The sequence below is a fragment of the Rhopalosiphum maidis genome, chromosome 4, assembly GCF_003676215.2.
Source record: "Rhopalosiphum maidis isolate BTI-1 chromosome 4, ASM367621v3, whole genome shotgun sequence".
NCBI lineage: Eukaryota > Metazoa > Arthropoda > Insecta > Hemiptera > Aphididae > Rhopalosiphum > Rhopalosiphum maidis.
In genome coordinates, this window is record NC_040880.1 from 43,939,973 (window position 1) to 43,955,436 (window position 15,464).

The 15,464-nt window shown below is 26.4% G+C and overlaps 3 protein-coding genes across 5 annotated transcripts; 2 read left to right on the forward strand and 1 right to left on the reverse strand.

Moving 5' to 3' along the window:
• Positions 1 to 599: 599 nt before the first annotated feature.
• Positions 600 to 3,073, reverse strand: LOC113559417 (aurora kinase C-like). The gene is made up of 2 exons (XM_026965228.1): positions 2,798 to 3,073; positions 600 to 1,748 (listed from the first exon to the last, which is right to left on the reverse strand). Exon 2 carries the CDS (start codon positions 1,710 to 1,712, stop codon positions 783 to 785), a length of 930 nt encoding a protein of 309 aa, XP_026821029.1. The 5' UTR covers positions 1,713 to 1,748; positions 2,798 to 3,073; the 3' UTR covers positions 600 to 782.
• Positions 3,074 to 3,291: 218 nt separating this feature from the next.
• LOC113559416 (sodium/hydrogen exchanger 8) lies at positions 3,292 to 6,813 on the forward strand. Of its 2 annotated transcripts, XM_026965227.1 has the most exons (7): positions 3,296 to 4,616; positions 4,706 to 5,017; positions 5,685 to 5,827; positions 5,882 to 5,965; positions 6,040 to 6,183; positions 6,309 to 6,480; positions 6,550 to 6,813. In XM_026965227.1, exons 1-6 carry the CDS (start codon positions 3,575 to 3,577, stop codon positions 6,447 to 6,449), a joined length of 1,866 nt encoding a protein of 621 aa, XP_026821028.1. In that variant the 5' UTR covers positions 3,296 to 3,574; the 3' UTR covers positions 6,450 to 6,480; positions 6,550 to 6,813. The 2 variants fall into 2 exon arrangements, with proteins under 2 accessions (XP_026821027.1, XP_026821028.1); XM_026965226.1 differs by having other exon boundaries at positions 3,292 to 4,616; positions 5,685 to 5,965.
• A 2,881-nt stretch (positions 6,814 to 9,694) lies between these two features.
• On the forward strand, positions 9,695 to 15,236 carry LOC113556535 (beta-1,3-galactosyltransferase 6-like). Of its 2 annotated transcripts, none has more exons than XM_026961543.1 (3): positions 9,695 to 9,848; positions 14,048 to 14,702; positions 14,870 to 15,236. In XM_026961543.1, exons 2-3 carry the CDS (start codon positions 14,077 to 14,079, stop codon positions 15,138 to 15,140), a joined length of 897 nt encoding a protein of 298 aa, XP_026817344.1. In that variant the 5' UTR covers positions 9,695 to 9,848; positions 14,048 to 14,076; the 3' UTR covers positions 15,141 to 15,236. The 2 variants fall into 2 exon arrangements, with proteins under 2 accessions (XP_026817344.1, XP_026817345.1); XM_026961544.1 differs by lacking the exon at positions 9,695 to 9,848 and adding an exon at positions 10,848 to 11,370.
• Positions 15,237 to 15,464: the final 228 nt, after the last annotated feature.

Here is a 15,464-nt window from a genome sequence, read left to right on the forward strand (position 1 = left end):
GCAGAGTGATTATTTACTTCCCCTTAAAATGATTATTTGTATCAATAGCATTTTTAAATATTAAGCTATAATAAGGATTCATGAGTTGCAAATGATACTTCTGTGATAATAAGTATTAAAACAAATTATTGATTTTATTTTAATAATTTAAATACTTTAAAATTATAAAATAATGTAAATTGTACATACATTTTTATACAAAATTGGTAAAAAAAAAAAAAAAATTAAATTGCTATAGGTAATTAATATAAATTACAGATGAATATGATAATTAAACTATTGTTGTTAATACATTAAAATGCTTAACTATTATAAATAACATATTATATAATTATAATATAATATTATATTATAAATACCTACATAAGTCCTGGTAATCTGACATATATAGGACCTTGCCTTGTTATCTAGAAAACTAAATATTTAAACACTTTAAACAGAAATCGAGTAAAAGTTAAAATGCATATTCTACTTTCATTATACTTTTATTAAAATTTCAAAAATATTAATATTTAATGACAATTTAATTTAATTGAACTATTAAAGTAATAATAAAAATGACCATAAAGATTACTGTATACTTAAAATTTTGAAATTTTAAAAATTAATATAAAAAAATAGTAGTAATAAAATTAACATGCATTTTTATGTTTACAATAATGACAGATATTATTATTATAGTTAATTGTATATTATTATTCTATGTACAATTAAGTTTGAAAATAATTTTACTTTTAAGAATGACTTATTAGTAGAAAATATAAAACTAATGATTAATAAAACTATTTTAATTGTAGTTTAGTTTTAGTAAATATTTCACTATTTTTTTTAATCCAGGGATGTTCAATTACATCAGTTAGTGGTAATCTAGACTTTGGAACTTTAACCAAAAGCTTTGAAATTAAATTTCTAGAGCTCTCACTCATATGAGGTTTGAAACCATACATCACAGCACGGATTTTTCTAAAAGTTTCTGCCTGTTCTGAGCTTTCAAATGGTGGTGATCCACACAAGAATTCATAACACAGCACTCCTAAACACCAATTGTCAACATATTCATTATACGTTTGAGAGTCAACCATCTCTGGTGGTAAATAATCAATAGTGCCACACATGGTGTTTCGACATTTCGATGGTGCATGGACAGACCATCCAAAATCTGCCAACTTAATAACATGATGACTAAACAACAAAAGGTTTTCTGGTTTTATATCTCTGTGAATAACACTTTGTGAATGACAATATCTTAAAGCATCAGCTACTTGACGTAAATAATATGCAGCTGTTGGTTCATCAAAACGTTTATGCGGCTGTGAGTTCAATACTTTAAATAACTCACCTTCTTGGGCAAATTCTAAAATTAAATATATTTTCTTCTCATCCCAAAAATAAGTCAGCATTTTTAGAATGTTGGGATGATTAAGATGTGTTTGAATTTCAATTTCTCGTCGCACTTGATGTTCCATATGATCTTTTACCAATTCTGATTTAAACATCATTTTTAAAGCAACCATATATTCCGTATTTTTTTCCCGAGCAAGATATACACGACCAAATTTTCCACGACCAAGTGGTGTTCCAATTTCAAAATCGCTTAGTTTCCACTGATAATTTGTAGGTCGTTTAGTATAAATTTCTTTCATTGTTTTTTCTATGTGTTGAACAACTTCATTTTGAGATTCAATTTTATGCTTTACTCCAACCACAGCCATTATAAAAATATAATTGATGATTAACAAAAATACAAACTGAAATAATAAAAATAATCTATTAGAATCCATGAACTAAATATTAAATATAATAAATAATAAAGATAATTGATTATAAATTATTGTTATGTCTAAAATATGTATTACAGTAAATAACAGTAAACAGGAGAAATTAGTCTATAAAAAAACAGCAGAAATAAATGTAGAAATTTTTCTATAATATAGGGTATTTAACACATCTAATATTATTTGTTTGGTATGTGCACTAGCCACTTAGTAAATTATAGATATTTAATTTAAAAAAAATGTTTGTATGTTTCACTAACAAGTAAAAACTGTATTTTAATAGTCATATTATTTGTGTACTTTCAGTGACTGTGTTTTAGATATTATTTAGTTTTCATCGTATTATGCTTTTCTCCTATCACCCTAAATAACATGAGTATACATCTTATTGCCTTCAAGATCACAAAGAACTAATATTGAGTCTCAGTATTGAAAGTTATTCTAATAACCAAGGGTAACATAAAAAAGACATGTCAACAATTTCCAATCCTATTTAAAAACCAAATTTGATATTTTAAAATAGATTTGCTCATCTAAAAAACATAGAAAATTAGCTCACTAACTCCCAAGATAGATAGATAGATTATATTTTAATTTTTAATTTATTTAACTGGTTGGAAGGGTTAATTAAAGAAAAATACAAAAACCACAAATTTTGGAATGTCCAAATCAATAATATGAATAATAATATTTATTGTCAAGACCAACGTTTCTCAAACTTTTTTTCTGCCAGACCCCTTAGAGATGGTAAAACTGTTAGTGGACCCTGTAATAAAAATAAATACAATAAACAATAATGACTATATAGCATAAAGTATTTTTAATTTACGTTTGAGGATCCTCTCTGGCAGACTACAGTTTAGGAAACGCTGGTCTTGACTATGCCAATTACAAAATTACATCATGTAGTTGTTATAGATGTTCGATTGACTACATTCGTGGTTTTTTAAGTAGATTAGTCTACATTTTTAAAGCTATCTAAACAATCCTATAATACTTTATATTTTCGAGACCTACGGTACCTGTGTCAAATCGTGTTTCTTTTCCGTTTCTTCTTCGAAGTTTTAACCTTTTGGGTTGATCTTGTCAGTTGTCACTATTTAATATTCGTACTATGCTTGTCGCTCATTACTTAATAGTAAATAATTAGTGAAAGACGATAGTGCTCACTGTTCACGTAGTCACGTTTTGTTCTCGTGGAGGTTGGAAAACGGACGACTGTTAAATCCAGAATTCCAGAATAATAGTTAATAGTAGAATAATAAAAAATAAAAACAAAAAAGCCGTTTGACAACGATTTGAGTTGGCAGCCAATGAGGTGGGTTTGTTCTGCCTCCTTCGAAATACCGTGTCTTCGTTGGTCCACGACTCCGTAGGTTTTAATATTTATCACTTGAACTGTTTCGCTTATCATTATTTAGATTCAGACTGTTGAATTTTTATTTTGTAGTTTCACCCGGTTATAGTTTTTACTTTTTATACGGTCAGACGCATTATCAATCGACAATTATCATATTTGGACCATTGTCATTATTACACATTATATTGTGCGCTATTTTTTTTCCGCTTAAAAATTCTAATTGTAAATCGTAGTAGTTCATAATACGCAATGCTCGAAATAAACGGTCGACCGATTATTATATGACTGTGAACGATGTTGAAATCGCTGCCTTAATTCTCAGACGCGCCACAATAGTTTCGCACATGTGATCGCGCGCTGTTTGTCTAACATCTCGCTCTCGCGTTGCTGTATTATACATTTATTATAAATATCGTGAGAGCAATTTTAGAAGTCCGCAATGAAGGCGTCGGTGTGTATTCTATTTCTTGTGCTTTGCGGAACGGGACTCATTAGCGGCGATGACAAAGGAGTGTCACAGAATGTCTCTCAACCGACTGCAGCTGACAATGAACTTAAAAATGTTCCAAGTACGGTGTCTACCTCCGAAATGCCGACAGTCGCTAGTAATGAGACAAAAACCAATATGACCGAAAAATCAACAGTAGTCACGCCCAGTGAGCCAGTATTGCCGAAAAAAGGATCGGCTGAAGAAGAACGCAACAGTTCAATTGCCATTTTCTTTGTGCTCAGCGTTCTTGCTCTAGGGATACTGCTCATTCATCTCATGTTGTCCACACATTTTCAATATTTACCCGAAAGTGTTGTAATTGTGTTTCTCGGTGCTGTTATTGGTCTCATTATTAATCTCATGTCTGAACAGCATATTGCAAATTGGCGCAACGAGGAAGCATTCTCTCCGACAGCATTTTTCCTCGTCCTGTTACCTCCAATTATATTTGAATCTGGTTACAATTTACATAAAGGAAATTTTTTTCAAAACATTGGTTCTATTTTAGTGTTTGCTATTATTGGCACCACTATATCAGCTTTAGTTATTGGTGCTGGTATCTATGTTCTTGGTCTAGCTCAGGTAGCTTACAAATTAAGTTTTGTTGAAAGCTTTGCGTTTGGATCCTTAATTTCAGCTGTTGACCCTGTAGCCACAGTAGCTATTTTCCATGCGTTGGATGTAGATCCTGTGTTGAATATGTTGGTATTTGGAGAAAGTATATTGAATGACGCAATTGCTATTGTATTGACTACATCAGTATTACAGTCCAATGGACCAGCCATGAGTACTTCAGAGGCTGTATTGACAGGCATCAAGCAGTTCTGTTTGATGTTTTTTGCTTCAGCTGGTATTGGAGTAATATTTGCCTTAATCAGTGCACTGTTATTGAAATATGTAGACTTGAGGAAAACACCTTCATTAGAATTTGCTATGATGTTGGTATTCACTTATGCACCTTATGTCTTGGCTGAAGGCATTCATTTGTCAGGTAAATAATAACCTGATTTTTCATATTCACATATTTTCATTTTTTATTTGTTTCTTACCTATTAATTTTAATAATTTTTTTTTTTTTAGGAATAATGGCTATTTTATTTAATGGTATTGTCATGTCACATTACACTCATTTCAATTTATCAACTGTCACACAAATTACAATGCAACAGACAATGAGAACATTGGCATTTATAGCTGAAACGTGTGTATTTGCTTATCTTGGACTAGCATTATTCAGTTTCAGATTACACTTTGAACCAGCTTTAGTTATTTGGAGTTTAATTCTATGTTTAATTGGACGTGCTTGCAATATATTCCCATTGGCTTATTTGTGCAATAAATTCAGAGAACATCAAATTACAAAACATATGATGTTTATTATGTGGTTTAGTGGTATGTTTCACATCAATATGAAGTATCTTTTTTTCTAATTTGTGTAAATTTTAAACAGTAGTTTTTATATCATTAAAATAAGGTAGATAAGTTTAAAATTAATTTTCCTTTTTAAACTTTGACATGTTTATGTTAGATAACCATAAATAATACTAGATATGTAAATAACTCCCTATACATCATATGAGCTGTGCTTTTGTTTATCAATCATAGGTGTATTGTATATCTTCTGTTCTTGTTTCTTACCTAATTTCTCAAATGATTTCACATATAAAACGTCAGTACATGATTGGGAGCATTGATTATTACTGTTCTATTAATCCATTGACCACAAGTCTTAATATTATTTGAACTTAATAAAAAGTAAAATATTTTATCAATAATTAAGTTGGATTTTAGTTGAGTTCCCACTGCTTTTCTAAATTATCTGGTAATGACTATACAAAGGTCTATTAGAACTTACACTTTAATGAGATATTATGTATTATATATATATAGTGTAAAATTATTTGTTTGGTTGCATAATTGATTGCTAAAATAATGAGTTATAAAGTGTAAAATAAAAGTCATCAAAAAATCATTAAATTTTTATTAATTTAGTTAATTTTTTTTTTTATTGAGGTAACTATTCAAGATAATATTTGTATTAAATTATTACTTGTTTAAGGATTAAGAGGAGCTATTTCATACGCATTGTCATTGCATTTAGAATTCAGTAACGAAACAAGACATGTGATAATCACAACTACATTATGTATAATATTAGTCACAACTTTGTTGTTTGGTGGTTCAACAATGCCACTAATGAAGGTAATTGTTTCTTATTTTGAAAAAAAAACTCAATACTTAATTGTTACTTTTCAGATTTTACAATCATCAAAAGCTGGGAGAAACTCTCATCGCCGAAGAAAAGATAAAGCTATCTCTCTTAGTAAAACAAAAGAATGGGTAATTAGAATAATTACTAATTAATTATTATTAATTAATATATGTAAGTAATTATTTGTACACATTTATGTTAGGGGCAAGCAATTGATTCTGAGCATTTATCAGAACTAACTGAAGAAGAATTGGAAGTTAATTTTATTCAATCAAGAATCAGCGGATTTGCTAAAATGGACATAAAATACTTTATACCATTTTTCACTAGACGTTTTACACAAGAAGTAAATTAAAAAATATACTTTATTATGTATTTTTCATTATTATAATATGTATTGTTGTAAATAGTTTTTGTTAAAAAATATTTATCTTTAACTGTTTTAAAAAACTAAAAAAAATATTACTTTAGGAATTGAAAGATTGTAAAACCCAAATGACAGATTTAACTAATCAATGGTATCAGGCAATTCGTATATCACCAACTGCATCAGATGATGATAAGACAGCAAACAATGGACAGCCCCAGACATCTAGCCGTCAATCGAGTTGACAATTACAGCAACCACCTGTTGTGAGGCAAAGTAATGGAGGGGAAAGGCAGTCGTTGATACACCGACAAAACTTCAAAGTATAACGGTTTTGTTTTCCAGGTAATAATTTGTTAAGTGACATTCAGAGCTTGTCTGCATCGAGTTTACCACATACAACCAGCCAACCGCAATAATTTTAACTACTTTACTATTTAATGTACTTAATGTATACAAAAAATATAAACAGAATTTATTCCAAATATTCTGATAACTGGTTCACAAATTTGTAACGATCATTGTGAATTATGACTTTCAGAAAATTTGGTGTAATTGAAATGTACTTTAACACTTGAAGTCTGAATATAAACAACAAATATACTTGCACACATTTATACTGTTAATGTTATACTCTAGAATTTTTTAAAAAACAAGTGTGATAGTCATTATAATTTATGTACTTTTTTGTTTTTGTTTAAATATTTAGTTTATCTTATAGTTATAATTATTTCTATATGATGAAAGCAACTGCCTTGAAAAAAATTACATATATATTTTGAAAAATGCCTGTGTGTGCCATTTAATAATTATTTTTATATAATTACATTATAATAATATATAAAATGAGCTTATTAATAAGCACACAATTTTACTTTTCTAGTATGTGCTTGCACTTGCATTAATATACAAACTTGTGTATGTATGTATATAATATATATATTACATACACTTTCCTGGGCTTTTGCTTTAATGAAATGTATATTTTTTATTGTGTCAAATCATAAAATATAAATATTATATTCAGAGTATTTTCCTAGCTTTATTATATCATGTATGCTAATATGCATGATATTTATATACTATAATACATTATTACAGTTTCGTATTTACACATATTATTCTAACAATTTTTTTTTCTGGTTAAAAGTAACAAAGACAAATTGCTTATTTTTATTAGAAATCAAATTAAACAAATTGGCAGTTCTTTTATTCGTGTGTTACCTTTTTATTTAAGTTCAATTTCAATATAATGCATTAATATTTTATAATGTATCATATTATTTTGTTGATAAATTATTCTGTTGTGATATAAAATAAACATTATCAAAAACAAAATGATTTGTATTTTTTTGTTTTATTTGATTATAATATATTTTGTATTGATTATAAATGCTTAGAAGATTACAGTAAGTTGTAGAGTATATGCGTGATTTTTTATTATAAGATTAATATTAATGCCATTAATGGTTTTAATTTGTTATGTAAATTATGTATGTTGTTAAAATTTAGTTCTAACTTCTTACTACATTCATCGGCTCTACAGATAAACAAAAATTTAATTTATACTCAGTTTATTAATTTAATGCAAAATAACAAATTTTTCATAGCTTAGATGTAACATTATGTCTATAATCATTAAAATGAATGATTTTGGTATTGTAATTATATTATAAATTGACTTTATTTATCTGTGATATGTGATGTGACTATAAATTATTTTATATTAATAACAAAATTAAATCTACAAGTTAATTATTCATAAATCTGATAATGTAGTTTTTTACTGTTTTCCAGACCTCACAACTATTAAGAAAAATATAAAATATATATGTATTTTTATATTTTAATTTAATTTGATTTTTCCAAAAAGATTTTTTATAAATTACCGAGACTTAAATTTTAAAACATAATTTTTATTATGTAAAAAATTCCCACAAATATTTTTGATTTATAACAAAATAATTGAAATTGTTATTTTTCATTTAAATGTCCAATTTTTTCAACAATTAAATTTAAAATGTATTTTACATAAAAAAATGTGTATATATTTTTAACGATTTTCAAATTTTACTATTTATGTGGAATCTTGTATTACTTGTACTAGCTATAGTTAAAAAAAAAATTGAATATTTGTAAAGGACTATTAAACATAAAAAATAATATTTTTATAATTGAAGTGGCAAGAAGGTTTGACATTAATGATTTTAGATTAAATTTAATTTGGATTTCTATTAATTTATTTAGTAAATTAACTTAATTATTTTTTTAATTTACGTGAAGTTAATACATTTAATTGTTATTATTTTGTTTTTAATTTACTTTCATAATTTTATTTCGTTTGTATACCAAAAATATTTTGGGTAATGTTTCGTATAAATTGTTTATTTTTCGTGACATCAGTAACCTTGTATATAGGAACTATATATTGTCAATAAACTCTTGTTTTAAGTTGGTCAAAAAGCTAGTGTTATAAACAAAATACAAATAAACTGATAAACTTAAAAAAAACTGTTTATTAACTATTAACTTTGGTCATTATATTAATATATATATATTAATTGGTCCAGCTTTAAATAGTTGAAATGAATACTAAAATAATAATCTTTTCAAAAGCGCTATGCCATTTTGTCTGCGTCAGATTGATGGTGATATTTGCATGCAGTTCAGAAAATTAATTGAAAAGTGGTTCGGACAAGCTGCACCAGTACAAATTTTCAATTTTAATTCATTCCTGTTATATACGGTATCGTTCTATAGGAAAATAGAAAAATACATTAAGGGAAAATAACGATTTTTTTTAGTAATATTCTAATAATGAAACTTTTGGTGAATAACTATAATGTATGTTTACAGTGCTCGAATTGGGAAAAATTAAGTAGACAGCTTTTGATTTTAAAACTGCGTTCCAAGAGTGCAATTACTTAACACAGCCTCGTGGGGGGCTTTTCACACCACACCCCCCTCAACAATCTTAATTAACTATATATTTTTGAATACCACTTTTCAGATACAAAGATATTTTAATTCAAAGTACAAGTATAATATATTTTGTAAGTAATACCCATGTTCTACATATCCATGTTAAGTAAAAGCAAAAGTATAATTGACATAAATTGAAATTCACATTTTAATAAAAAATGTTTGGACATAAGTTTGTGCCGTCCACCGTTCCAGTGAAAAAATATAGTTGGGTACGCAAAAAAAAAAAAAATAGTGTAGAGGAGCTCCGTCCCTCCTGTGCACCTCCCAACAATTCGAGCATTGTGTGTTCATTGAAAAACAGATATATTTTGATTGAGATTATTATGAATTATGATAGGAACTAGTGAACTACCTTTACAAAACGGCATGTGAGTACACAGTAGGTATACATTATTAAAACATATTTATTTTTTAATATGATAATATAATTAATGACACTTAATAAATATTTGGTTTTAAATACACATGAATTTTTTTCACGTTCAAATCTGAGAGCTCTATTATATATTACACTGATTGTTTCTGTTTATTATACATTTTTTTGTACATTTCTTGGATTCAAAATTATCGAGGACAATAATATTATTAGCCTAATGTTAAAAAAATCTTATAATATATAATTTCAGTTTAAATGATAAATTGATCAAATTGACATATTGGTAAGTTTTTGATTTTTTAATTTCTAGGATAATTTATCAAGTAATACAAACTATGGTTTTAATAAAAGTTCAAATAAATTTAAAATAGTATTTAATATTAACATTTTCTTAGAGATGATATGTTGAACCTAATTATTTTTAAACACCAAAAATAATATTATTAAGATATATTATATATTCATATAATTCGAAAACAATATAGAATGCCAATGGGAACACCCTAATCGACTTGCTACTTTTCACAAAGCCTTTAAGTCTTTATAAAAATAAAAATTACAGACCCTTAAAACAGGAATGCTAATTTTCAACTAGTTAAAGACAAGGTTGGGCAAGTTAACTAATTATTTTAACTCGTTAAAAGTTAATTTGAAAAAAAAAATAAATCACCTTTAAAAATAAGTTAGTTTTCTTTTTTTTTTTCGTGTAAAATTAATTACATAGGAAACAATATGAACAAATAATAATTGTTGACGACAACGAATTTATTGCTTAATAGATAATATGTTAAAATTATTCTGGGTCTTATCGTTAAAAATTACTTAAAAATAAGAAACTCGTTAAATTAGAAGTTACTTATCAAAATAAAAGTAACTCGTTAAGTAACTTAGTTAAAAGTAATTTAACTTTAACTTTTTAACTTGTTAATGCCCAGCCTTGGTTAAAGATGATTTATATTACCCAATTTTAGAAATAATATTTTATTTGAATGTGCCGTCCTAGGACTCCATGTAGCACGAATCGATGTCATAAATCATTGTCACTAATTATGTACACTTTGAGAACCGATAATTTATATTATTATTATTTAGTTTACATCCGTAACTCGATTATTAATCAATTTTGATGGTAGATGTATTAAAAATATTTACAAACATTTAATGTATATTATTATAGTTTTGAAAATAAATAATGTTTAGCCGAATTAATAAATGAATATACTTAATATGTATTTAATAACAATATGTTTGGTTCTTATACAATGATACATAATACCTATACGTTTATCTATACAATTTGCTACCATATTATTTTGAAAGTGTAATAATAATCATACTTTAATTATTATTATGATGTCCAGTTTTAAGTATAGGCTTCTGCGTAAATAAGGGAGTCAAGAAGACTTAGCCCCAATATATAAGTTTTTAGCCCATATATACACTTAAACACTTACAATTATCAGTTATCGGCGTGATTATAAATAAGTGGGTATAAGCATTGATTAAATATATTTAATCAATGGTATAAGTCATCGGTGTGATATGACCATATTACTATAGCTAGTCTATAACTATACTCTATAATGCAAAACACGATTATGGAAATGAATGGTCCTATTATTACCGACAGTCACTGGTGTAGATGGTATACATTTGGTATTTGTCTTGTAAATTGTAATATTTAAATTTTTTAAGATTCTAAGTGAAGCAAGAAATGTATTGATTTTACAATGTTTTTTTTCCGTCTGGAGACACCTCTTAGGGCAGTAAAAATGATTCGATTTTCAACTTTTGCAACTTTCCTGGTAAGAAAATAATAAACTTTTTTTAATGCACTTTTTGGTGCTTGATTTTATTATGCCCCTTTCTGATAAATTTTGCATGCACGGGAAAATTAAGTTATACAAGGAAATTTGGTATAATAATAAAATCAATTTAAACAAAATCTTGATAAAGTATAACAATTAATATACAATATTTCTGAAGAAACACTATATCCAAAGTATCTATATATAAACACGTACCTTTTGTCATTGATTTTAAAATATTATTATTATTATTATTATTTTTTTTTTATGAATTAATCCACGGCAACAAAGGCCATTGGATGGTTTTTTTATTCATTTGTAAAGGGGAGGAACGGTAGGTTGAAACACGTTTTTTGTATATGTGGCAAGGATTTGTCATTAAAATCCCGGGTGGTCACCCATTCGGGAGCTAGCAACATCGGCCGATACGTACACTCAGAGCGTTTCCGCAATTGAGTGTACGATCGCACCACACCAAGCCACTAAAAAAATATTATTTTAAAATCAATGCTAATGTATTAAAAATTACCGATCATAAAATAAAAATATATCATTTGGATAATTGTAATTTTTTACATTTTGTTTAATTCTTACAACTTTTTTGCCATTTCTATTTTTAAAAGATTTTATGAGAAAAAATAATTAAACAATAAATATATTTATGATTTTATAATTACATGAATGAGTAAATGTATTATACTATTATTATATAACAATCACTTTATTTGTTATAATCGATTTTCATTGTATATTTGTATACCTACCTATAATAATATTGTCTACCTATTTGTCTGACGGCAATGCATAAACAAATTAATTAACACGCATAATTGTATATTATGTATAAATCATGTATTTGTATAACTAAACTTTATATTGGTATTAGTGTATTACACAAGTTTGTGCAGCTGAACAGCGATCATCATGTACGATGTTAGCTATGTTTGGTATTACCTACCTGTATAATATACAGGGCTAGGATTTAAATGTAATAAAAAATTGTAAAATAATATGCATTTTATTTACCATAATATTCAAAAACAAATTTTTATGATTTTTAAATTTATTATTTATCATAATTCATAACTTATTATGATAACATTAAATATTAGTTAATATTATTACATGCTACTATGATATATTGTTTCAAATTTTCAAAACTTTTATAAAAACATAATGTTTTTTTGAATTTCTTACTTCAAAATAGTTTTCAATTTTTTGGCGATTCTAATGTGCATATAAAAAAAAGTTATGCCTATGTATTTTTAATATTTTAATACATTTATAAGAACAATTAATATAATAATTTATTTTGTACTAAATTTTCAATAATTTTGACCTAGCAAATAATTTTTAATTTATATTTCTAGAAAAAGTAAAATAAAAGTGTGCCATGTTTATAAATAGCTCAAAAGACTCAAAATATTTTAAAAAGTTTTATCGTAAACAGAAAATAATGATATAAACATTTGGTAAAAATTTTAAGTATCTATTCGACTAGCTATTTGTTACGAGTTACACAAAAAAAACACAATTGATTTCGTTAAAAATAAATTTGTGTAAAAATGATTCGTATAAAAAAGATTATCAGGAATTTTTAGTAATGACTTCCTTAATGTACAAACACTACAAACTAGATCCAGTATGCTATACAAAGTATACTGCAAAACAATCTCAGCGTAAATTTGAGTTTTTCATCGTGCACACATACATATAAAAATAAAACAGACATCGTTGTAAATTTAATACATTATTTATTTATCGCTCTACTCAGAATCTAAAACATTAACATACCAATATAAATATATGATATAAATACATACTATTATAATAATTAAATATCAATAATATAATAATTGCATTAATATTACTTTTGGCAAAAAATAATCAATTTACTGTATTACCAATAGTAAAATAAATTACTTTAACAGCAATAAATGAATACATCATGGAATATTACCGGCCTAATTTAACCTATTAATATTATTATTATTATATAGGCGTCTTCGCTCAGAATTATTTAATTCAAATTTAACACATACTTCTTATATATAGTGGTCAGTGACTTACTGAATGACGAGATACACTCGACACCTAGGTATTGTACAGCAGAGTGGTTACTTACCTACTTTTCTAGTGATTATTTTAAAAAGTACAAATAAATGTTTACTTTTGAACTACTTACGTACTAACTATATATAGATTCAATTTGCTACTACCTACCAGAAACCTCTTTTAAAGTTTATGGATGATAGAGGGACATTTTTTCAACTAGTAAAAGCATTTCAGACAAAAATAAACAATGACACTAAAGATTGAAGAAGAACGTTTCTTATCACACACAGTGTTAAATACATTTTAATGACACCTATCTTTAGTTTTCGAGCATAACGATCATTCAAGTACCTATACAAGTATATAAACAAGCGAGTATTTATAGATATTACATTTATAATACATAGTACTTACTTACTACTTACCATGATAGTAGAATAAAGCTATGCATTTTAAAATTTATTTAATATTCATCTCGCAGTGCTCAATGCACATTGCTTATAATTATTAATTACTCTTCCATACTTAATATTTATTTATTTTTTCATTATTTTTTATGTCAAACGCCTCATTTTTATTTGTTTAAATATTTTGTTATATATTATTTTTTTGATTTCAGTTACTCTAAGAAGCATTATTTATAAACAAATGTTACTGCATAAAAAACGTCTAACGTACTGTTTTTTGGCAAGTTTTTCATTAATTCTAGGATACATATTGACGCTGTTCGTTTCGTATCCAATAACATTAAAATTAAACACTTCACCAAATGTATCTAGAGTTAAGTTACTCGTACTTGTCTTATCAACTGTAAAAAATACAAATCGTAGAGATGCTATACGTGAAACATGGGCTAAAACAAAAGGAGACTTTAAAATACTTTTTGTTGTATCAAAAGACAAATTTTTAAATGCTGAAAAGCTGGTACATGAAGACTTATTGGAGGTAGATGAAATAGATGAGTATAGACTACTCACTCGTAAAATAATAGCATCATTTTCCGTTGTATATGATATAAACTTTGATTATCTGTTAAAATGTGATGACGACTCTTTTGTTAATATGCCATTAATGATCAATGAGCTAGAATATATGCCCAAAAAAAGATTCTACTGGGGATTTTTTACTGGTAATTCAATCATTAAAAAATCAGGTGAATTGAAAGAAACTAATTGGATAGTATGTGATAAATATTTACCATATGCCTTTGGAGGTGGCTATATTTTATCCAAAGATCTTATCACCCACATAGTGAAGAATCGAGATTACCTGAGGTAAGTTGATCATATAGTAGCATAATATAGTTTAAAGTTATAAGAAAATATTGATATTAAGTTAAATAAAATCATTATGTAATATCTAACCAACAACAGTCTATAACTGTCTTATTAAAATGATCGATTAACAATCCTAATTCTTGTTGTCTATTTTTATTTTTCAGTTTGTTTGTTAGTGAAGATGTTTCGGTTGGCGCTTGGTTAAGTCCATTAAATATTACTAGAAAACATGACCAGCGATTTGACACAGAATGGATTAGTCGCGGATGTCAAAATGATTATTTAGTAACACATAAACGTAATCCTGAAATGATGAGACTGCATTGGTCAAACATTATTCAGACTGGAAAATTATGTGATGAAGAGTTCAAAAGTATGGCTTCCTACGAGTATAACTGGTCAGTGATGCCATCTAAATGTTGCGTCAGAAATTAGTCTTTAATTCCATAAATACATTTTTCAACATAAAAGACTGGTTTGATTATTAATTTAATACGCATTTGAAAATTGGCGTTTGTTTTCAGTTTTGAATAAAAAAAAAATAAATTTAAATTAACAATACAAATTTTATTTTTATTATGTATGTAATTCATAACAATATAAAAAATTATAATAATTTCAATTATTTGTTCTTACACAATAAGAAAATTAACATTACATTAAACGAATAATAATATATGAATGTATTATGCATATATAAAATAAATAAAAAAAACTTGTTTCATTTTTAATATATGTTATTATTTTTTTTAATGGTTT